Source organism: Panonychus citri, unplaced genomic scaffold, assembly GCF_014898815.1.
Source record: "Panonychus citri isolate SS breed McGregor unplaced genomic scaffold, ASM1489881v1 Contig00134, whole genome shotgun sequence".
NCBI classification, from domain to species: Eukaryota; Metazoa; Arthropoda; class Arachnida; order Trombidiformes; family Tetranychidae; genus Panonychus; species Panonychus citri.
In genome coordinates, this window is record NW_026515539.1 from 1,024,585 (window position 1) to 1,049,921 (window position 25,337).

Below are 25,337 nucleotides of genomic sequence, written 5' to 3' on the forward strand. Positions count from 1 at the left end.
ACCTAAGAGGAATCCTAACCTATGTTAAGACTGCGAGAGAGTCTTAAGTTTAGTTGCGAATCATTTGTTCGGGTCATCTAATTGTCGAGAAAAAAAGCCTTTGAGTCCGATACTCATACTTTTTTGTCAACACGTATCTTAAGCAATAAGATTATCCCACCTAGAGTTGAGGTGGTGGGATTTGATTGTTGCTTTAAATGCTAATCGCTTCCAGTGATGCGATATGTAATGTCTCCCTGATATTCAAGTAAGTGTATTTTTGGTCACCAATTGATGTCGTTTTTCTGGATGGAACCATTTTGGATTCAAGAAGGAGATTAAGCTAATCTCCTTCTTGTTTACTGTTTGTGCGGATTAGAAATGCAAATTTCTCTGAATTTGGTCTAGCAAGTGAATCACCTTGTCCCATGTGAATGGGAATCGAAGGGCCGAGAGTGGCTTAGTCGATGGTGTTTTCACTTGCTGAGAGTAGAAGAGTATCTGAAGATGGTCATTTGTTGATGTCAACAACAAAATCCTGTTTGTAGTGGTCATTTTAATGACCTTATCGTTCAACCTAAACTCTGTTTAGTTTGATACCAGAATAATAGATGGCGACTCTTATTCTTTTCTAATTAAAAAGTTAACCAATCACTTTAGATAAATAACTAAACTTAAGCCACGATTTGATCTGGACCCCGGTGCTGGGGACCAGAGATGAAATTGTTTCCCGATTGGCAGTAGTGTCGAACATTATTTCTATGAAGAAGATTAATGCCTATCAATACAACTTTGGAACAAGCGTTCATTACATTCGCAACGCATTCGCCCTTCAATTGAACGACAAAGGAAACATCCAAATGAATCATTTCAATAGCGTCCTGAGATCTTAATTTGATTAGTAAATTTTGATCTTCCGAGGTCCATGCAGAATCAGTATTACTGACCTCTACTAGAGGCTGGACTTTGAAAGTTTAAGATCTTGAGATTGGTTGGTTTATTGTTCATGGTTGCCAATTCGTTCTTGATTAGTTGATAGATTTAAGTTTAGGGATTGGATTGGATTAGATTAGGTTAGGTTAGGAATAACAATTCAGTACACAATTAGTTACTGAGATAATTACAATTTGTGGAAACTAAAGATTCCAAATTGCTCGATTTCGTGCGATTTCCAATGGAATTTTCTCATTTGTATTCTTTCTATTCTATTAATTGTTAGTCCTTAAGTGCAATTTAATTCGATAAGAGTATTATTTTTTTAAATAAAAACTCGAAAACACCTAAACATAAATAGAGAACTTGAGATTGAACAAACTCATTGTGGTTACTTTAGAAATTCGAAATTCTATCTTATTTTGTTCATTAAAATTATCGAGAGATGGAACTTTTAGTTCCTATAAATCACATTCCAAAGAAAAAATTCTCAATTAAATTTCTTTCAATTATCTTTACCATGAATGGAACTGAATTGAATTCTCAATGATCTGAAACATTTTAAGTCGAAGCAAAAACGAAAACATTGAAACTGTTTAAACGAAAATGTAAACAAATTTAAGAATAAATTAAAAATTTGATTGAACCTCGAAAAATTGTGACAATTTATCGACGAAATTTGGACAAAATTTAGTTAATCAACTTTCAGAAAGAGAAAAAGAAAGAGAAATAGTAAGAGAAACCAAGAAAATCTGAGAAGCGAAAGAAAAAAGAATACAAGTGGCGACCTCAAGTGGCCTTCGATTCGAACTTTTCTTTTCTCTACTCTTTGAGTTGCTCTCAGTCATCAGATTGGGTTTGTTGCAGTTTGTTGTTGTTGATTTGTAAATAAAATTATTTCCGTCATGTTAATTATCAACAGAATTTATATGAGTTTGTCCTTAATTTATTGGAATCTCAACAATTAACCAAGATACAAAAAGAAAACCCCAACAAAAAAGTCCAAGTGAAAATTGAGTTCTTTTTATATTTTGTCCAATTCTTTTCTCTCTTTTTTCTTGTTTGTTATTTGTTTCAATCAATCGATATTTGTATTTATAGAGTCAATCAATTTGAAAAGAGAATTTAATTTTTAATCAATGGATGTGGTTCAACGGTCAAATTCAGCACCATCAACACCGACTGGACCTTCAACAGGTGATGAGAAACGGAGCCAATCATCAATCGATGGTTTCTCAGTTAAAGGTCGTAAGGTTCAATTCCCATCGGATGAGGAAATAGTTACCAAATATTTTGATGCTCCGGATCCTTGGTCGTATTTGGGTGAGTAAATTAACTTAAATTGTGATTTAATTGTAATTACGATTCAGATCCATTCTTTGTGAGGTAGTGTTGTAACTCTGTTTGTCAACAATTTACCTGGAGAGCAACTCGACAAATGATAATTACTAATGATAATCTCTGTTAATCAGTTAACCATCGTAGGAATATATTTCATCGTAATAATTAAAATGGTTGATAACGTTAATTGCAATTGACTATTTTTTGATCAATTGATTGGTTAAAATATCATAACTATTTTACCTGTGTAAATTTGTTGCTTTTTTATATTTAATTGTAGTTTACGTTTCGTGATTACCTTTTAATTGTTTCAATTTAATGGTTTCACTTTTAATTTTCTGCTTGATTTACTGATTGTTCAACTCATCTCAAGTTCAATGATTAACAATCAATTGGTATTTGTTTCTTGTTAGTTATGGTAAAAATCAATAATTAGTTAATTTAATTGGCTACACAATTAAATGTCAATCTCTTTATAGATTGTCAATCAATCAAGACGAAAATTAATTTTCCATTTTAATTAATTTTCAGAATGAAAACTTTTTTGGATTTTATCCAAATTGTTGGACAATCAATTGATTGTTGTTACCATTAAAGTTTATTAATAGTAAACAAAAATTTTGGTTAAACTGTAATTGATTGTTTTCATTTGCAATTTAAATTTGTAATCAAATTATTGATGATAATTACAATTCATTTATATGATTTGACGTCAAGTTAATTGTTGTTTTCTAGATATTTTAATTTTCAGCCTTTCTCTCATCCTTAATTATCAATTGCTTTAATTGTCGTCAATATAATCACCTTATAATTGGGTGTTGATTAACTTGAGACAATTAGGTTAAGTTGATGATTTGATTATGATATGATTAAATTTGGTGAGATAATTAATTATATAAATAAGTATCAGAGTGGATACTTCCGATTGATTATAGTAACAATCATGTCAACAATTAATTGTCCCAGTCAATTAATTTTATTATCATCTTTGATGATTTGATTTACCTGAAAATCAAATACAAAGTTTAAATTGTTTACGTTTATTGTTATCATTATTATTTTGGTTAATTGTTGATGAGTAGAGCGGAAATAATTAACTAAATCAAAGTTAATTATGTAACCTAAGTTTTAAAAGTTTCACATTAATTGTTGTCTCAACGAATCAAAACTAACGGGTTTACTTATCAATTAAGTTACAGGAGAAAAGAAAAATTTAATTACAATTAATCATTGAAGCTTTTTAATTGTGTTGATCATAATTGCATAATGAGCTACTTGTTGAAGCTAATTAAGATTATGGTTAATGATAATGATGACATTGTTATGATTTAGCAATTAAACAAATAATTAACTTTGAACTTTTTGTTTTTCGTCCAACAATCAACTGATTTTGTTGCTTTCAAAGGAAATCAAATTGATGATAATTAAGATTATCATGATTTAGATTATTAAATCTGATTTAATAATATGATTATCTGATTATTCCCAATGGTTAATTATTATGTAACGATTAATATCATCGATGATAATTAAATCGTTAGACTTAAATTGCGTTGATAATTAGTGAGTTTTTTGCCTCTCTTGTTGTTAATTCATGATTAACCATCACCATTAAGCAATTGATTAACAATCACTAATCATCCATTAGCTAAATCATATAACAATTAATTGATTGGCTTATTAGGTGTAACAATTAAAGTTGCTTCAATAAACCAATTGATTAAAGTTTCAATCAACAATCATTAACAAGATTCACAATCAATTTGAATTACATGTTAATCGTTAGTAAATTTTAAACATGTTGAACTGGATTAAATTTAATTATGATGGACAACATTTCTTTAATCAATCACATCAAATCATTTACATAATAACAATTAGCAAATTGATTAATTAACAATCAGACAAAAAGAAATCAAATTAAATAAAATGATAATCTAACCCATTAACCTTATACTTGGATGATTTGTTTTTTTTGTTCAATCAACAATCAACTAATTGCTTTACTGTTTCAGTTTAAATCATCAGGATAGAGATGATTGTAATTAAATTGTTTAAAGACAAATCCTTCAACTTATAATTAATTTTTATCAAATTATCGTGACATTCAGTTTGATTTTACAATTTAATCAACAATTAACTGATTGACCTTTTTTTTATATTTTCACAATCACAACAATTAAATATTCATGATTTAATTGTTACACTCTCATCTAAATTGTTTCAAATTTACTGTTTGCTAAAAAAAAACTTTACTTTTCTAAATTGAGTGACAAAAATTAGTTTGATTAGTTAATTGTTAACCATTTAGTTAAATTAAAATTGAAATGTAAGAATTTAATTTTGTTTTTCATCCATCAATTGATTTAACTAATTGTTACCATGAGAAAACACAAATCAAAAAGTTTAATTAGATGATAATTAACTTTGATTTGTGAAGATGATTTGATTTTTTGCTTCTTCCTTAACTATTATCAATTAAATTGCTCCAGGCAATTACTTATACAATCAAGCAAAATTTCATGATGATTTTAATTTTTCATGATTAGTGAAAATTACATTTAACTAAATTGTTCAATTGATCCCTGGTTGGATTTAAATTGTGTGATTTATTTGCTATCATATAAATTCATTATTAATAGTAATTTAAATTTATATAAATTGTTACAATTAAACTGTTATTCTTGGTTTCATTTGAATTGTCATTAAATTGTTACGTTGATTGTGATATTTTTAACTCCCACCAGGAATTGGGAGTGATGAAGATGATGATTTAATTATATGTATCATGATAATAATAACAATTTAATAAATCAAGTAATTGAATAGCTTATTAATTTGATATCATAGTTAATTAAATTGTTACCATTATTTATCTAAGATTAATTCAATTAATCAGTCAAACTGATTTGCAGTAATAGTGAACAATTAGTTAACGAAAACCTTGAAAGATTAAATTGTTCACAATTAATGATATTTGAAAAAAAATTTGATTAATTTTTACTTTGATTTCCTTGTAAGTATAAATAACAGGTTGATGACAATTAATAAATTGTTGCTAACTGTTCAACTTTGTGTTAAGTCAACAATCATTTTTGATTGTTGGGCATTAAAAGGTTAACCAATGATTGAAAAATCAATAAGAAGAAAAAAATTTATCCCAACAATTTGTTCAATTCAGTTTCCCTTTTTGATTGTGTTGATTTAACATTTAATCAATTCGTAATTTCTGCTCAGTAAACATGATTATCATGATGATTAAGCTGATTGTGATTAGGTGAACTCAAAAGTGAAAAGCCATTCAAGTAAACTAAATTAAAGTTAATTTTGATTAAACAATTTTGATCAACATCACATTTGAAAAGAAAAAGTTAATACAAAATGATTACTACAATTGAGTTAATTATATTTAAAGTTAACTTTCTAATTGTGATTAGTAATCTAATGATAACCATGAATATTATTATTAATCAAGGTTTTCAAATGATTAACTTAATTGTATAAATCATATTGTTGTTATATAATGACAGCAATTTGGTAATGAGAGTTAATTTAACAACTATTACTTTGATTAGTTTGACAATTTAACCTTAATTAAGCAAAAGTGTATACGTTAATTGTAAATATAATAAGACCTTAATTTCAGACAGTAAAACATTTTCAAGGTAAATTTGATGATAATAATAATAATAATATCAATTGCTAAACGATAACTATAATAATAAACAATTAGCCTGATTGATAATCTAATCAAAAGGTTCCTTGTAATCAACAGTGTGTAATCTTGTGATTAGTAAATTGCGAAATATTAACAACAACAACAACAAAAGGATTAACTTAGTTTGATTTCTCAATGAGATTAACGAAATGAATCAAATTGATTATACAATTTAAATGATAACAACAAATCCGCCACAATTTATAACCAACAACCAACAATCTTAATCCAATTATGAATAGTAATTAAATTGGTTTAAAAATGAACTTGTTCAAATCTCATATATAATATAAGATGATAAATTTTTTTTTCCTGAATTTATTATTATAACAAAGGATCGAGATGAATGTTGATAATCAACAATTAACTTGGATGATTAGTTAATACCTTTCATCTCATCAATCAAAAAATGGTGTAAAGGTAACTCACAACAATAAGAATCCTTCAAAGCCACACCCAATAACACCTCTAATAATGAACAAAATTAGATAATAATACCTTCATGAATCGAGAAAAATGAAAGAAAAAAAGTTTTTTCTCTTCTTTTCCAATCAAATTAATCCTGATTCAGGCCTGGAATTTGAGCTCAATGATAATCATCCTGTCATCCTAATCCCATAATCAACATGTAGCTTATATTCAACACCTTAAACTATTTTTAACTTATTCAAAGATTACCGATTCAAATTACAGATTACGGATTAACAGTCAGAATATTTTATCCATTCCAATCCTAATTTGCTAAAGGTAAACACCTTGTATATTTATTTTGTTTATCTAATTAACTTTTTTTTACTCATTATCACCTTTTTACCTTCATAAGGTAATATTTACATCTCACTTTTTTTTTAATTTTATTTACACTTTCATTCATTAAAAGGTTGAATCTTTTAACAGGTAAAAAAAATTTAGTTTTCATGTTTACCTTTGGTCCATCATCATCATTATTATTATTGTTATTATCATTATTTTCACTGAAAGTTGTATTTATATTTGAACAAATTAGTGTTATTTATTCACAACCTTTTACTGTCCATCCTTTTTTTATGCTATTACTGACCATTGATTCAGATTATTGGTTATTATTACCAATATTCAGAAAAGGTAACAACAAATAATATATAAAGTAAGAAAATAAAAGATTCAGGTAAACATGTTATGTAATAAACATCAACTATAAGTGTGATGATAAAGATGTTATTGCATTTTTGAGGATAAATTCAAGGTAACCAGATGAACAGGTAACATTATATTTTTACCTGAGATGATGGTTGTTGATGAAGTTGGTCTGTTGGAGTGGGTTCTTTGAGAGAGAAAGGGAAAATATTACTCAATGATTACAACACCTTGAATGGAAAGGTAACTTTTTCCGATTGAACTTTTCTTCTTCTTCTTCTTCTTATTTTTTTTTGAAACTTTCTCTTTCAAATTGTGATCTAAATTCAACCAGAATCATGCTGAAAATGATGATCATGGAAAGTGCAAAAATTTTCAACCTGAATCTCAATTGAATCAATAAATTTCCAGATTTCACCTCAACCTGTTTATCACCAAATAACAACAACAACTTTAATCATTTTCTTGTTGTTAATATAATATTATTGCAATACTTTTGCACAATCAATTTAAATTGCAATGGTTATTTTACTTGTTCTCACTGATTTGCAATTAGCAAATGCAATGTAACAGACTGACCATAACTGACCACTGAACGTTATACTAACTTCTGAATACTTTCAGTTGCATATAAACATAAATGCATTTCCCAATCAGACAAAACATTGTTGCTATTTTTTACCGTTATCCTTGATTGTGTAGTTTTCAACCAATTTGTAACTTGATTATCGTTGATTTAACTTTTTTTTTACTTGGTGAAATGATTGAAATTGAAAGTTATTATTATTATCATTACTAAATATTTACTTTCACCATGATTTTAGTTATATCGATATATTTATATTACTATTTGAACCGCACTTGATATATACAATGAAATATACACAATTTAAAAAGCCTCAGGGTTGTTACTTTCAATACCATTTTGTTTTGATTGTAAATGATTTTTATTACAATTTCTGTTTCCATTTTCATGATAATAGTGTCTACAGTTATTATTATTATTATTATTATCATTATCGATCGTAATAAATATTTATCATCTGTAAAAGTGAGATAAGATTGTGATTGTTTTGATTGATGTTCTTGTTTTTTTTTCGTAAAACCCTTTGACTTGTGTAAAGATCAATCTGAAAATAATTATGACTCAATGATAGGTTGTGATGTTACCTTGGGGCTGTTGTGGTAATGATGCAAAGAAATGATCATTATAAACAACAACAAGTTTTTATATTGACCTTGGCTTATAACCCAAACTAATGAATAATCAAAAGTTCTGGAAACTTTCAATTTCCTTAAAGATAATGATGAGTAAAAGCGAATCGTTGACCTTTAACCGTCCAGAATAACTTACAATCTTTCCTTGACCTCTTCACCCTTTCCCTTTTTACTCTTATCATCATCATCATCTTACTCTCTGAGTTATTAACCGGCAATTGCGAGGTAATAATGATGAAAACCTGAGCTATAAACAATCATCCGGATGATTATTGAGCCCGTTGTTTCCAGGCGTTGGTTGAACTTAGTACCAAAGTTCTGAGACCGTGTGAATACATTTAGCATCGTCATGATGATGATCAAGGAAACATGAAGGCTCAAGGGCTGATAATCAGACCATTTTTGTTTGTTGTATTTCAAAATCACAAGCCCCCTGAAGCTAATGAACCAATCATTTGTTTGATTTCATATCATCTAATCATACCCAATGAGTAATAAATTATATCATTAATTCATGGTGACTAACATGATATACATATACAATGAATGAACAGGAATAATGAAAACTTCAAAGCCTAACCCTGAAAAAGTTAATGTTTCAAATGTCTCTGAGCCTTTTATTTTCATGAGAAGGGAAAATTACTTTTCCTCCTTTGTCACCAAGCAGTCTGACAAAATTTTCATTATCATCCTTTTCATCATTGTTTTCCTGATCATCATGATCCCTTTCATTTTCATGATTCCCCTGAGACTTGAACAATTGAACCAATATCATGAAAGTTTTTAAGATGAGTTCAGATTCAATTGGTTTCTCCATGTAAACGCCAACGTTTTTTTTCCTGTTCACCATCTCTCTATCAACTATTATTAGCATTGTTATTAAACTTAATAATGTTATCATCATTATCATGGTGATCAGAAAAGTTCATAATGACATAAGAAAAAGGAGATTATCATCCTCATCCTTTTCCCTGGTTTCAAATGTTACTTTTTTTGGGTTTTGTTGCCAAAAAGTTTCTCTTTTTTTTGTTCAGGTTTAACTTAACATTTAACCAGAAAAAAATTATATATAAACTGAGTTCAAGGTTATCATACTCATCATAATCTTCATCTTGATCATCTTTCATCAGTAAACAATTAACAACAATCATGATGATATGGAAAAATGGAAAGATAATGATTTCCGTTTGGTGATTATGAACAAAATTCAATTCAATAGCTACTTTAACATGTACTTAATGAACTCTTGTCATCCTTTGCATCTTCATCATATTGTGTGTACAATGGATGACAAATATTGTCCTTTAATCAATTTAATCATCATTGTGATGATGCTTATCATCCTCATCTCACTTGAAATATAGTTTAATTTTTTTCCCTGGCTTGAAATTATATTTATTTTCATTATTGAAGATATGGACTATTTAATATTAATTTAACAAGGTAATGATGATGATTAGTTGATGAAAATGACAAAGTGATGTGGGAGCAAATAGTTAGTGAGAGAGAGAGAGATGAAGGAGCTTAGGAAAATTAATATCTTTCTTATCATCATTGTCATCATCATCTTGATCTATTAATACATTAGTACCAACAATAAATCAACATCATTAGTCTGAATAATTTCCTAGAATCCATGAATTTGCCATGAGCATCAACCTTTACTTTTTTTCATCATCTTTATCATTGGTGATGCAATTGATTGAGGCTTAACATGAAGTGATTATCTTGATGCTTCTGCTGCTGTTGTCGTTGTTGATGATGATGATGATGATGTTGATGGCAAAAAAGGATAAAAAATGTGTCAACAAGAAAACAAAAGATTATCATTTAATATACATTATCAATGAACTTTGTACTTTTCTTTGAATCAACATCCATGTTACCTGGAAAAATGGGATGATAATGGTTACCTTTCAAATCTTTTCATTTCTCTCTCATCCAGGTAACCATTATTATCATCTTGACCTTTTCTCATCCTCTTGATATTTATTTTAGTTATTCTGTTTACTTGATGTCTGATTATAATCAATATCATTACAATTACTGATTAGACTAATCACCATCATCACTAATTGATTAGATTATCAAATGACAGAATGTATTTATCTCAGCATCATTGAGACTGACTAAACACAAAGCATTTGAAGGTGTGTCAAAAGAAAGAGACAGAGAACCGGAAAAGGAAATGATGCTAAATGGAGGACATTTTCTTTTCTCTTTCTTTCTGATTTTTCGTTCTGACGTTCTGAATTTTTATCTTCTTACAAGATTATAATCATCTACTTACAATCTTCATTCTCACCAAATCAGTTATAATGTGTTCAGAGATGAAGAGGAAGATGATAAACAATTCTGGTTATATAAAAAAAAACTGTCTACGTTTTGATGATAATCATGGAATTGATGAAAAGGTTAATTAATGAGTAAAAATCGAGTAGGTGAAGTTGAATTATCTTTAACCACATCTCATTTATTCATTCATTTCATTTCTGAATCTGTGGGAATGAAACTTGAAGATAAAATTGAATTGAGAGAGAATCTGAAAATGGGATTGATCAACTGAAACTCATGATGGTGATGCTCAAGTTTATTCAATCGTAATGAAAGTCTCATCATATTTAATAGATCGACCCCTCCCTTCATTTTACCTTTTCACTTTTCAATTTGTTCATCTGAATCACCATCATGGTTAAATTCAATCAACTGAACAGTTCATATTACTCTCTCTCTCTCTCTCTTACTCACTCCCTCCTAATCCGTTAGTTGATTAATCTTAAACGGTAACGTTATCATCACTTTTTTTGCAATATCAAGATGATCAAGTAATTGCTTTGATCATTAAGAAACTTATTAATCTGCTGATTCAGTTATAAGGTGTATTTATGATAAAACCAGAAGTTGCGGAAAAGTTAATCTTGATAATGAATAGTTATTTAATTCATGATTAATCTGCTTGATTTAATCTGTTTCATGATAAATGTATCACCTTAACTGTTACTATGGTAGATTCAAATGATGAGGTGAAAGTAAAGATGAATGTAAATGAAAATTATTAGAATTGAATATTATTAGGATCGATCAGAATCTGTTAGAGCTTTTTTGTTATTCATTTCATTCAATCCTAAGCCTGAATTGATCAAGAAGAAGAAGATGTCACCAGAATAGATCTTGAGAACCATCAAGGTGGTAAAAATGAGGTCAATTTGTTTCATGGAAGATGAAAATTTATCAGAATTTTCCATCATTTCCTATCATAAACATCATCTTTTGGGAGTGACGATAAATTCAAATGTAACTATCATGAAGCTGATTCATCAAGATCTTAAAAGAAAGAGAGGAAATAAAAAAGTTCTAGAAAATAGAAGTTCGAAAGTTTGAGTTCGACAATTTAAAATCTTCTCATATTTTGTTGAACAGTTTCTCTCAATTTAATCAATTAATCTCCACAAGAATGATCCATAATCTTACCTCTGTAATGAATTAATTTTCAACTGATTAATATGATTAATTAATTATCTTTTCTTATCTTTTAATTAGCTCCTCACCAATTAACATCACAGAGCTTGGTTGAAGCTTATTGTAATGCTTGTGATAATCAAGGAACCAAACCTTTAGCTAAAGTATTAAGTCAACTTCAGGTAAGTGTCCAGTTAATTTTTGACCATTAGTTTAATCCAATCGCACAATTAGTTTTATCATTTTAATTGTGACACAAGGATGATAGTTGAAGATGACATTTACTCCTCAAGGATAATCAGTTGAAACAGTTAAAATCAACCTCAGGATAATATTTAAATTGTCTGTTTGATTAACATGAAAAAAAAGTTTCTTTCTCAGCTAATTGTTTGGATGATACAGTAATTAATTAACAATTAACGCTTCGATTGTAATCAAATTAGTAACAAATTTATTGTATCAACTTTATGAACAATTTACTCAAATGAAAAGTTAATTATCATTAATAATAATTGAATATGAGAGAAAGAAAAACTTTTTACCGTTAGAACTTTTTTTCCATCTTCGAATTTGCTCATTTCGTCTTCGTCTTGTTGAAATTTTCTCATTTCCATAATATAATCAATTCTAATTTCAATTTAATTTGATTAACTAATAGCTACTTGGATCAAAGAAAATGGTGAAGCTTTTTAATTAGTACAATTTTCGTTGATGGAAAAGTTCAGAGAGAGAGAATACAAATTTTTCAAGGATTTTTGTATTATACATGATGATGAACTTTTATCATTGTTTCATCATGAATATTTATGTAATCGGAAAATGAATCTGAGTTTTTCAGTTGCAAGGAACCTGAGTTTTCATTTGTAACTTTAATTATGTTTTTCTTGCTCTCTGCCCACATTTTTGATAAAATTCATTAATATTTTATCATTCCAGTGTTTCAGTCTGAATTATATCATGATGATAATGAACTTTTCATGCTGATATAACTGTGTGACTTTTACATGATGAGATTTCAGGTATTATAAGAATAGGCTTATTATTCAAGTACATAATTATCCTTTTGGATTGAATTTCAGATTTTATTCATTTTGATTCATTATCATGAATTCACAGGCATCATCATCATCATCGTCATCACCCTCATGATGATGATTAAATCTCCTGAGTTGATGAATTTGTTACCTTTTGATTTTCCCATTAAACAAAAAGAAAGTGATTAATTTGATTAATTCTCTCACCTAATCCAGAGACTTCATGGATTCACCGATAGAGAGGAAGATCTTAATCTTAAAGGTAAGTCAATGATTGGATAGGGGAAAAAAGAGAAAGATTTGTTTTCTCAATTAACTAATTGTTTATTTGCTCTCTTGTGATTAAACTTTGTATTATTTTTCTCCGTCTTCGAGTAGGTGAAAAATTAGATGCTAAAAGTTGCGAAGCCCTTGAGGAGATTTTCAAACGTATCCGGTTCCGGTCGATTAACCTTGAATCATGTAACCTTGATGAAGAGGTAAGTCCAATAATCAATTAATTCAACGAAAAAAATAAAGATAATCAATTTAAAGATTAGTTAATCTTAAGCGATAAAAGTAAAAGTCTGAAAAGTTACATATTATGAAGATGGTGATGATTTAAGTGAAATGTGATTATCTTTTATCCAGAACTTTTATCTTTGCTTTTCATGATGATGATGTGGATGTTAAATTGAATTATCATCATGATAGAAGAAGAAATTGTTCTTGATGGGTGAAAGTTTCCTCAGTTGTTTTTCCCATTTCTTTTTGCTTCCAGATTAGAAACGAAATGTTCAATTTTCGAGCTTCGAACTTTCGAGTTTTCAATCTTTTCTTTTCAAGTTCCATGGTAAACTAACCATCACTAATTTGATATCATAATTTTCTGAGTAACAACGATTTTCAATCATGATTATCAACCTGAGACAATTGTAATGAGACAACGACTTAATCAGCAACCTAAACCCCAACACCATCATCTGTTATTTGAATTGACAATGAATAGTTAAAACTTTCAGCTGATTGTCTTTTTTTTATAGATTATCTTGAACACTAATCTTAATCCAATTTTAATCTTGCAAAATTTAATTTCTTAATCAACAGGGAGCTTCAGCTTTGTTTGATATGATTGAATATTATGAATCAGCGACTCATCTAAATCTTGCCAATAACAGAGCCATTGGAATGAGAGGTTGGCAAGCTTGTTGTCGAATGCTCAAAAAGGTAAATATCACCAAGAAAATATCATATTGATGAAAATATCATAATCATCATTTCCTTTTCCGGTTTCTTTTTCGTCCAAAAAAATATCGATCAATATTCATATACGAGTAGACTCCTTGTTTACAACATTTGGACCTTCGTAATTGTGGCCTAAGTGAACAAGTTTTACTCATTTTAGGTCGAGCACTCAGAATAGGTTCACATTTGATCTCTTTACGATTAGAACGAAGTGGAATCTCCAGCAGAGCATTGGCAATATTAGGTAATATTATTAACGAATTGTAGATTTAATTACCAAGATAATTTACTTTTTTTTTCATCTTCATGTTAATTTCTATTTACAAATTGATTAACTATTTCAATTGTTAATCTTTTCTTTTGTATCAAAGTTGCTGCTCTCAAATTGAATACATGCTTACAATATTTATACTTGGGGGACAATAAACTTTGCTCTGGCGATGCCATTCAAATAGGTAACTTGCTACGTGCCAATTCAACCCTTGACCTGCTTGACCTAAGAGACAATGATCTACAAGATGAGGGACTGGAACACATTGCGGAAGCACTTAGAAGTCAACCTTCCGGTCCCGGTGAAGGTTTAAAATATCTAGTCCTCTCAAACAATCAGATGACCAGTCAAGGGATGAACAGTTTAGTTGAAGCTCTGGTAAGCAGATTAATCGATGAGCAACAATTAAATGATTGAAAAATTATAATCCTAATCTTTTATCATTTTCTTTGCCCTTTAGCCTTATACAAAATCACTTCGTACCGTTAACCTTAACGACAATTGTCTCGGTGATGAAGGTATCATCAAATTGAAAGAGGGAATCATAACCGCACCCAGAATAAGTGCTTTAGGTCTTAAAAATTGTAAACTTAATTGTCAAGGTAAGTTGAATATCTAATAGTAATAATAATAATCATTTTCTCTCTCTCTCTCTCATGAAAATTCACCATGAAAATGAAAACAAGAATCAGGAATCATCAATTTTACCTGAAGGAGGAAAGAAAAATTCAAATTTATTACCTTAACTGTGATTCCTTTTCCTTATTGATTGTTTATTATTATTATCGATCCGGGTATTCAGATGATGATAAGGATGAAAAAAAAATCTTCTTCTGAATACCAATGAATGATGAGAAAATATTATCATCTCAAGATATTATTTTCACTCTGATTTTGTCATGTTAAATATCATCTTATTAATAATAATAATAATCTTTCCCACTGATTCGTGAACATTATGATTAGATAAATGATTATCATTGATTCAATGCTATCTAATAATACAGACAAAAAAACCAACTGAAGATGAAGATGATTATCATCACCATGTTATCATCATTATTCTGGCTAATGGATGTTGATTAGTGAACATGAAAGTTACTTTGATTAAGAAAATATCGTTGCAACGTTGTAAGTATAAGTAACTTTTTCAGGATAATAAATGTTATCATGGTGATTATCATGTAGCCAAGATACATGATATTCATTTACCATCATGTGTGTCTATCCTTTGATCAACCGTATTAATAACTTGAATAATTACTTAGTTTAGATGATTAATCTTTATTCTTGGAGGAGATAAATGTATGAATTGAGTTAATCAATTTCATGGAGATTTTCATCATTTTTCATCTCAATTCTTTCATCCCCTTTTTTAACCTTCTCTTTATTATTTTAATTAACCTTTTTCTCTCTACCAATTAAGGAGCCATTGCAATCGCTGATTGTTTCATGGAAGGTGATAGTCTACATCGAGTCGATCTCCGTGAAAATAATATCGCCGAAAGAGGCCTGATGGCTCTTTACCTTGCTGCCCAATCAAATCCTCAAATTTTAAGAATTGATCTTACCTCTAATCTAATCTCACCTGATTTAATCACATCCAGTGGGAATCTGACCACTCATTCATCAACCTCACCTTCATCAACCACCAACTTTGACTGTTCATCTTTAATCACTCAGATTAACCTTACCTGTGAGGCTAATCAAAAATTACAACAAAAAGATGAAGCTTTAATATTTCATGATCAGGTAAGTTAAATTTGACCTCAGGTCAACTTTGTCCTATTAATACAAGTTTCTTAATCTAATGTTAACCTTTATATTTACAACAATCAAAAGGTAAACAATTGAATGTAATCAGTTATTATCTCATGTTGGATGATTGATTATCCTGAATTTTATTATTCTCTCAGTAGATATTATCTCACCTTCAAATTGGTCAAGTAATGGTCAAGATAATATAGTCTCTACCTTAATGTACTGGACATATGAAGATAAGTCCATCATGTCCTGAGGTAGATAAGATGAACATCATTATATTATATTACTATTAGTAGAATTTTCAGTTTTTCTTAGAATTTATCATTCAGTTTTGATTTCTTTTTTTTCTTCCTCAATTCTATACCGATACCTTACAGAATTTTATCTTCATCTTGTCATCTTCCCATTTTCAATTATCCGCTGTTTAGAAAAGTCTAAAAGTTTATTGAATGTAAACACGAATCTCACCTTACAGGGTATCTTTAGATAATATGTTGAAATGATTTTTTTTTCTCTTGAACTTTTCTTTACTTCCAATCAAAAAAACCTTTGAAGCTGCTTAGAGAATCAGAAAAATCAATATAACGATAGGAGAAAAAAGTTCTGTTATGTAACCTGATATTATTCAGGCAATTTCACATATTATATTGAGCTCGATCTTGTTAGAAATTGACTTGACCATCATGTCCAGTTTAACTACCAGTTATATATCAAAGATTCAAATATATTGTTGAGCTTTGAAAACATTACTCACTGAATCGTATATTAATCCTTGATGATTAGGTTTTCAAGTATCATCATGGTTCATGATTGTTTTATATGAAGAAAGGCAAATACTGAGAGAGTGAACTTGAACTAATCATAAGTTTTGGTTGTTTTCTCTTCCTTATCTTCCACAGGGACTCGAATCCCCTGGAGCCAAGATTGAACTATTTGCCGCTGGGACTTACAATGAACAACAATCTGCCTGTGAAGCTTTGGTTGAATTTAGAAATTCATATTTTTCAGAGTCAACTGATTGTTCAGATGAGATATCACAAATTCAGCCAAGGGTAAGGAATATAATCTGAATCATTGATTCTCAAAAATCGAAGAAGAAAAAAAAATTCCAAGTAAACAAAACGAAATCACCAACTAATCTCAATCTTTTATATTCTTATTTCCAATTGGATCGAATCACTTTAACATTTAGATAACTCTTCCTACTCCTCGTAAACCAATTTTACGAAGTTCAAGCTTGGGCAGTTGGGACACGAAAGCATCACCAGCGAATCCAATGTCCCCCAAAGTGACCACTCCGATCGTTAATAACAATAACACAATCGATAGCGTTCGCAGGTCAGGCCGATTCTCGGTCTCTCCAGTTCCGGATTCTGATTCTGTAAGGATGACTGAACTTGCGGCTGCTTATTGAATTAACTTTTTTCAATCCCTCTTTGCACCAATTTCAATTGTTACCTTATTTATTTTTACAATTAACTAATCATAAAAACAAATCAACGACTCACAAAATCAAAATGCATTAATATAATTGATACAAAATTAGTTACTTAATTTTAATTTATATTTTTGTTGTTGCCTTGACCACAATTTTGCTTGACCATAGCATTGAACCAACACCCTCTTATATCATATAATTATTATTTATTTTTAATTACTATTGCAATCAATTAATTATCATCACTTTAAATTTGCAATTTAAACTTTTTCTTACCTTTTAAAACAAATGCAAATTGTTTCCTTAAATTTTCATTTCCTTTTTTACTACAATTTATTAACTACATTATCATTTTAATTACTTGAAACAATTAATTCAACTGGTTTTCAACAATCAACAATCAACAGAAACAATTTAATCTTAATCATTAATCATATTTAATCAAATCATTTGAATCTTTAATATTTTTGCATTTCCGTTTACTGTTATTTTCCTTATACTATTTTTGTTGCTTTTCGTTGATTGTTAACAATTAAGTTGTTCAATTGTTGATTAATTGGACTCGAAAAAAAAGACTAATTAAAATTATATCTTCTTTTTTCCTTCTTTACAAATCGATGATGACGATTGTAACCTTATCCTCCAATTTCATTTGTATCTCTTTATCCCTTGTATCTGGTGTTCAACTCTAACCTTAATCAACTTTAATCAACACCATGATGATGATTATCTTAACCATCATCTTTGTCATGATGATGATATTGATGATTCGTATTAATAATAAACGGCAGCCTCCTCCATCTCACCTTTTGGCATCTTCATCGAGTAAATCACCAAGCCCATCACCTTTATTGTATTCATCATACTCACCTGAGCCGAATTCAATTTATAACCATCACTCCAATTACCACCTTCAATCATCCTCATCTTCATCACTTTACAATAATATATCGACGACACCCTCACCCACAGTGTCACCCCTTCCACCCACTGATCTTCCCACCGCCGATGATAATAATAATCTGATGATGATAACAAAACCTGGACCAAGTGAAGGAAAACCTAAAAAACGGATTAGTTTTGCTCTACCCGCCGATGAAGATATCGGCAGGGGCTGTGGTGGGCAAGATGGAGCCGCTGGTGGTGGTGGTGGAGCTTCCCAAGTATTCAATAAGCTACGTAATCGTCGGATGAGCAGTCCAGCGATTCCAAACAATTCAGCAATGACCAATGTTCAACCCGCTCGACCCAAAATCCCATCGCTTAAAATGTACAAAATTTTAGACGGACTTGACCTCAGATCTTCAGTTCCTCTCTCACCAACTCGACTTTATCAAAGTTTAGGTAAATATAACCTCTTAAAATTAATATTATTCAAACTTAATTGTTCAATCAACAATCAAATTTATTTGTTTTTCATTTCATTCATCATACTTGTAGAGTTTCCAGATTTAATTACATGGAAAGCTCCAACTGAGAAGGAGAAACCTACAATGATTGGAATAACTAATTAGTTTAACAATTAAAATATTGACTATCGATCGATGTAAGTTAATCAATCAATTTAAATCTACGACAATTAATTTTCATTCTCATTTTTGTTTCTTTTTCTCTCAATTTTAGTCAACGAAATTCAACTTCGTTGATGATTGAAAGCAATTTAATTACAGATTAAATCAAGAAGCTAGTAAATTGACTATGATAATGGACTAACAATTGGACACATTATTATCAAAAGTAGAACCGGAACCGGAACTTGGAACGGAAATTGAAAAAAAAACATTGTTAAGATGCTCATGAATAGATAATGAAACTATTGTTTTCCCTGAAAATTACATGAGATTTGAAATTAAGGAAAAAAATTAGAAAACAGAAAAAAGTTTTTCTCAAATTATAAAATCTAAACTCGATCAGCGAAAATAACAAATTACAATTAGCTAATTGTGATTTAAATCAACAAGAATAACAATTTATATTCACTTGGTGATCGAGTTGTTTATGATTGAAATAATTGCGTGTTGATTAAGACAAATTGATCAGGAGACAAATTGATTTTTATTAGTTAATCAATTAGTTTGAACACTTTCAAGTGTATCAATACAATTAGTACAATTAATCAAAACTGGATCAACAATTAAATCCCGTTAAGATGATTTATCATCACTAAATTATTAATCAAATTGTGTTTTTTTTAAATTGTTCAACCAACAATCAACAACAAAGTTTATATTATATCGTGTTAGTATAAGACAATTAATTAATTTGGTGCTTTTTTGTTAATCATCATCACAATCAGTTAATCATATCTTTTTATTTTCTTCCGATTCAATTTACAATTAACTAATTAGGCTCGTATTTTATGATTATCTAAACTATCAAAGGTTAATTATTAGCTAATTAATTATGATGATGATCAAAACTATTAAGTTATTTTTTTCATTCAATGTTTTCAATTGTTTTTAATTGTTGTCAATATTTTGATTGTTTTGATTGTTGTTTAGATAATTAACTAATTTAATTCAGTTGAAACAAATTCTGTTACCTAATTGTACACGTTAATTATTTAATCAACAGTAAAAACTATGCAACAATCAAACTTTAATTTAATTAAAAAAACTATTATTCAAAAACTAAATTGTTATCGATTGATTTTTTTCCGATTATCAAAATAATTATAATCAAAAGCAATTTAATCACATCCTTGATCACTAACAATTAAGCTCGTAATTACAATCAATTATACTTATTGCCTTTTAATAAAATGCCAAAGCCTCAGGCAATTCACTGATTGTTCAGCTTAATCATTTTCAAATGACAATCATTCATCTCAATCTTGGATCAAAGTTAATTGTTAGCTATTAGTTTAATCATTATCATCTAAATATTAGACATTAATCATCATCGAGTTAAACAAAATGCTAAATTAAAAATGAATGTAATTTAATTGTGATAATTAAAATTTTCTGATTGACAATTTAACCCGAAAGTTTAAAATCAGTTGATCAAAAATTAACATTATTCAGTTAATTAACTTTATCTATTTGGTCCAATTGATTGTAGACTAATACCTTAGGCTATTATCGTAAGTTTCTTTATTTGTTTCGTCATGATTTACATTTGGTTTTCAATCTTTATTCATTTTTAATTCTTTCTTCTACAGGGCAATTCAGCTACTTTGTTGGTTTTCTTTTCACGCTTACTCAAAAACAACTTGACCGATACTCAATTGTCATATTTCAAGGTCATCAAGGTTATTCATGAAAGAACGCACTTGAAGGTCATTTGAAGAACTTTTTAAAAACAAGAGAACTTTCATGAATAACCTTTATGACCTTGAAATACAATTGACATAAGACAAAATATGGACCCTATCGGTCAAGTAGATTTTAGCTGAACGAAAAGGAGTTGAGCAAGATGTATAATCGTCAACAATTTGTTTTATTAGCTTTGGGTTTGATGTGAAGGTTCATAGAGACTTAAAGATCAAATCCTAATAACTCTAAACTAGCGTAAGTGAAAAAGGAATTACAAATGTATCATTTACTCGACAATCGATCATTACTTCTAACCCTTTGTAGAACTTTTTTATTTTACTTTACAGTGTCACGTGCGGATCATGAGAATGCTGATTGTTTGGTTTTGTGCATTTCCACACACGGAAATCCGGAACACTTAATTGCCAAAGATAGCCTTTATGATGCTAAATTACTCTTGAAATATCTCAACGCAAAAAAGGTGCCCATCACTGGCTGGGAAACCAAAATTACTCTTTATTCAGGTAAAGTTATTAGTCGATTATCTGAATTTTCTGTTGCATCTGAATTGTATTGGTTGACGCTCCGATTCGTAAAACTATCCCGATCATGGCGGATTTTTTGGTTGCATACTCTAGTTGGCTTGACTTTATGTCTTATCGGAATACTATAAATGGATCAATTTTCCTTCAAACCTTGGCCAAGCTGCTAAAAATATATGGAGATAAACTTTCACCAGTTGACGTGATCACGATGATGAATGATGAAGTCGCGTATGACTATGCGACAATTAATAAGGGAAAAAAGCACAACACAGTGTTCACCTCAATATGGTGAATTGCGATGCTTTAATTTAATTTAATCAGCAATTTAAATTGTAATTTAAATTGGCGACCTTGAATCTAGATGAGCAATTTGATAAACTGATTAACCATTGACTGGTAATAAATTTAAATCTAACCAATAGATGGCGATTCATACACTTGATTGTTTTTTGTTTCTCGTTTTTTTTTGATTATATAATTTAATTTTGTTTGATTAAATTAAACTTGACAATCATTGAACGAGTCAGCAAGAAATTAATCAACCAAATAGGAATCAGTTAATTTGATTGTCAGCAAATTTGCCACAAAAAGAAACAATCAAAAGTGTAAAAGGTTAACAGTGAAAATGTTGATTCAAGAAATAAACAAAACTTAGTGATCAGTTTGAGTCTACAATTTAATCAACAATAAACTAATCAAATCATTTAATTTCCATCCATCAATCAATCACAATTATCTAATCAGTATAATTATAATCATCATAGGAACCAGACTGGAATCTGATATAGTGAATGAAGGGAGGAAAAAAGTTCTCATTCAAATATTATCGTTATTCTGAAGGAAAAAAAAGTTCATTGGGAATCGAATGATTTTTTTACATCTAAATCCTCATGAATGTTATTCAATAGGGGAACCATTAGTTTTTCTTATGATTATGGTGGTTGATAACAACCAAAGATAATCTGGTAACCTGAATAATCACCAGATTCTGATGGTTATTATCACAATCACATGTTAATATTAATTTCTATCAGGGAATCGAACTGAGTAAGAAGAAGGGAAAAAAGTTCTTCATCATTATCATAACAATATGAGAATACGAATGGAGGAAAAAGTGATAACATAGAAAAAAAAGTAATTGGCTTGGAATTTTTTTCTTCTTCCTTTATTCTTTTTATCTCTTCCTTCGTATATTTTCATGATGGAACAGAAAAATGAGTAAAAAAAGAAAATTCGACGTTTCGAAAATCAATGCTAATGGAAATATATATTATTACATTAAGAGAATTATTCGAACCTTAACCTCCTCCTATTCCCACTAAGACGTGGATGTTAACTCTGTATTCGTCCTATTATTGGACATTCAGAACTCGAAGAGAAACGATCAGGATTTTTATTCTCATTCTTCATCATTTTTTTTTCTCGAAACTTTCAAAAGAGCTGAAACTCTAATAATCTCGAGCTCATTTCCGCTTATGAATAATATGAATAATTGGAACTAAATTTCCAGGGTAAACTTGGTATTCTCCATGTAAGTATATGCACGTTTCATTCAATTCCAACTGATGGTTCAGGATTTATCATGATTATCACTTGATTCTTAAAGATACTTTTTTTCACAAAGACATTGATTGATCATCAAATTTAAGAATTGATAAGTTGATGATAATATTTTTTCTTTAAAAAAGTTCATCAGAAAAAAAACTGCAAATTCTGAAAATTTTTCCAACACAAGGAAACACCAAACCAGTACAAATTTCATGGTATTTGCTTATAATCATGAAAATCTTGCTTGATTAACAGTAAATGTCCCTGATTGTATCAGAAACAGCAATCGGATAAACCTCACAACCTTATCATGGCTTCAACCATGAAGCATCACCATGGAGCCCAAAGTGCTATCTGAATAAGTGATAAATAAATTGTTTTCCCTGAAAATTATCAATCTTTTCATATCAATGTTTGAGTTTCTAAATAACTTTCATCCATTAACATTAAATGTTAGACAACAATTGCCAATCCATTACAAATGAATCTACGAAAGGTATAAAGTGAAACAATGGGTGATAAAGATGAAGATGATAATAATGATGATGAAAACTCTTTTTTCTCTCTTGTTGTTCCTGAGAGTTTCCATCAACTCTGAACATATACAAGAGAATAAAGTAAAAAAGCTACAACATTCGAAGTTAGAACTTTTTTTTCCATCTTGTTCTTATTACTCTCGTTCTTTTTGCTATTCTAATGGATCTGCATCCTTTTCCTCATCTTCTAACAGATGATGAAGATGAAAACCCTTTGATCCTGTAAATGTTTTCTCTTTAAGGTTACAACGTGCCAATGGAACTTGATATTTATATAGAAAAGTTTGTTTTCATCTTCGATCACAGTTTTCGAAGTGAACAAAATATTGACTCGACTTTCACTCGAACCAATGTTATTATTAATGTTTCATTATTAATAATATCTCACACTGTTCAGGGCAATCAATTCTTACTCATTTTATTACTTATGCTTTTCAATGGAGAAATGATTGGTTGAGTAAGATGAAGATGAAGGATGAGGATGAAAGATGAAGGAAAATCGAGAGAGAGAAAAAAGTTTCGAAAAACATGTCGACTCGAACTGTGACATACGGTTCACATGCTGTTGGCTCTCCATCCATCAAGTCATCTTTACATTGATCCTCTTTTTTTTCATCAGCATCTTCATCTTCATCTCTTCTTGATAAGTGTTCAGCTTAACTGAACTTGACATGAAGCATCAATAACATCAAACAACAAACCGAAAACTTTGTTAACTTGTAAGTCAAAATGTGATTGGTTAAAATCATACTTTTCATCATCATCTTAATCTTCACCATTTTTCATCTTCTCACATGATGTTAAAACTTTTAACTGACCATTGGTCATATCGATTCTTATTTTTTTTCCTCACGAGGAAAAAGGTATTCAGACAAACAGAATATCTGTCATGTTAAAAATCAATTCAACTGATGAGGAAGATGAAGATCAGGTCGTCATCATCATGTTTCGACAATCCTTTTACTTGTAATAGAATCCATATCATCATTAAATCACTTCGACTTTTGTTCATCTCTCGAAACTTTTTTCTTCCTCTTTTAAAAGTTTCTGTCTTTGAGTTCTCTATTATAGTGAATTCATCATCATCATCATCAACAACAACAGTAAACTGAGTAAAAACCCACCGAGAACCATGAAGATGATGAATTCACCCTGAACGTTTTGTTTGGTCAGAAACCTGAATGACCAACAACAGTAAGAATAAAGGTCGAGTCCATCACGAACATCTTGAGTTTAGCTTTTTACTTGATCATCATGTTTATCATCAGAATCTTCATTTCATCTTATCATATATAAGAATCAGTATTAAGAGTAATCATTATCCCAAGTGATTACCGTTTGTTTTGTCACAAAGTTACAACCAGAAAACTCAGGAAACAAGTAAACAAGCAAACATGGAACCAGAACCATGATAGATGTTCATATATCATGTGTTTACTCATCCACAGTTAGTTCTAGTTCAAATTCAGTGTTCACATGAGTATCTCTATCTGTGTATATGTGTGAGTGTGTAAGTGAGTGTCTCATGGTATTGATAATCTCAAGTTAACTCATTAAACAAAAGGTAACAAACCTTTGAATCAATTTCATGATGATTCAGACTTCTTATATTAAAGTCTCAGTGTAATTCAATCAACTTTCACCCAGCATCAAATTCAAGCACCAAGTCCACTCTAATCAAAACTCAGGGTGATGGATTAATAATATGAAATAATAGGAAGACCAGAAAGTCACCTCATGAATTTTTATCATCATCTTTCTGAATTTATATCAAACACCATGAAAAAACTTCGCAATTGATTAATGATCCATTTATCCTCTGATAATATTACAAAGGCAAAGATGATAATGATGATAAGCTTATAATGATAAATATAACAGAAAAGTCAATGGTTTTTTTATTATTAAAAAAAGTTCAGTGTTTATGACTGAAAACCAGGAAGTTAATTGAATCACGTC

General features: G+C 29.5%; 1 protein-coding gene across 1 annotated transcript; it reads left to right on the top strand.

Moving 5' to 3' along the window:
- The first annotated feature begins 1,744 nt into the window (after positions 1–1,744).
- LOC128391615 (protein phosphatase 1 regulatory subunit 37-like) lies at positions 1,745–20,314 on the top strand. The gene is made up of 14 exons (XM_053351530.1): positions 1,745–2,235; positions 11,846–11,946; positions 13,015–13,060; positions 13,177–13,277; positions 13,885–14,004; positions 14,116–14,266; positions 14,394–14,671; positions 14,754–14,895; positions 15,720–16,045; positions 16,957–17,109; positions 17,250–17,438; positions 18,287–18,839; positions 18,936–19,041; positions 19,119–20,314. The coding sequence occupies exons 1-13, from the start codon at positions 2,052–2,054 to the stop codon at positions 19,007–19,009; spliced, it is 2,418 nt and encodes an 805-aa protein (XP_053207505.1). The 5' UTR covers positions 1,745–2,051; the 3' UTR covers positions 19,010–19,041; positions 19,119–20,314.
- Positions 20,315–25,337: the final 5,023 nt, after the last annotated feature.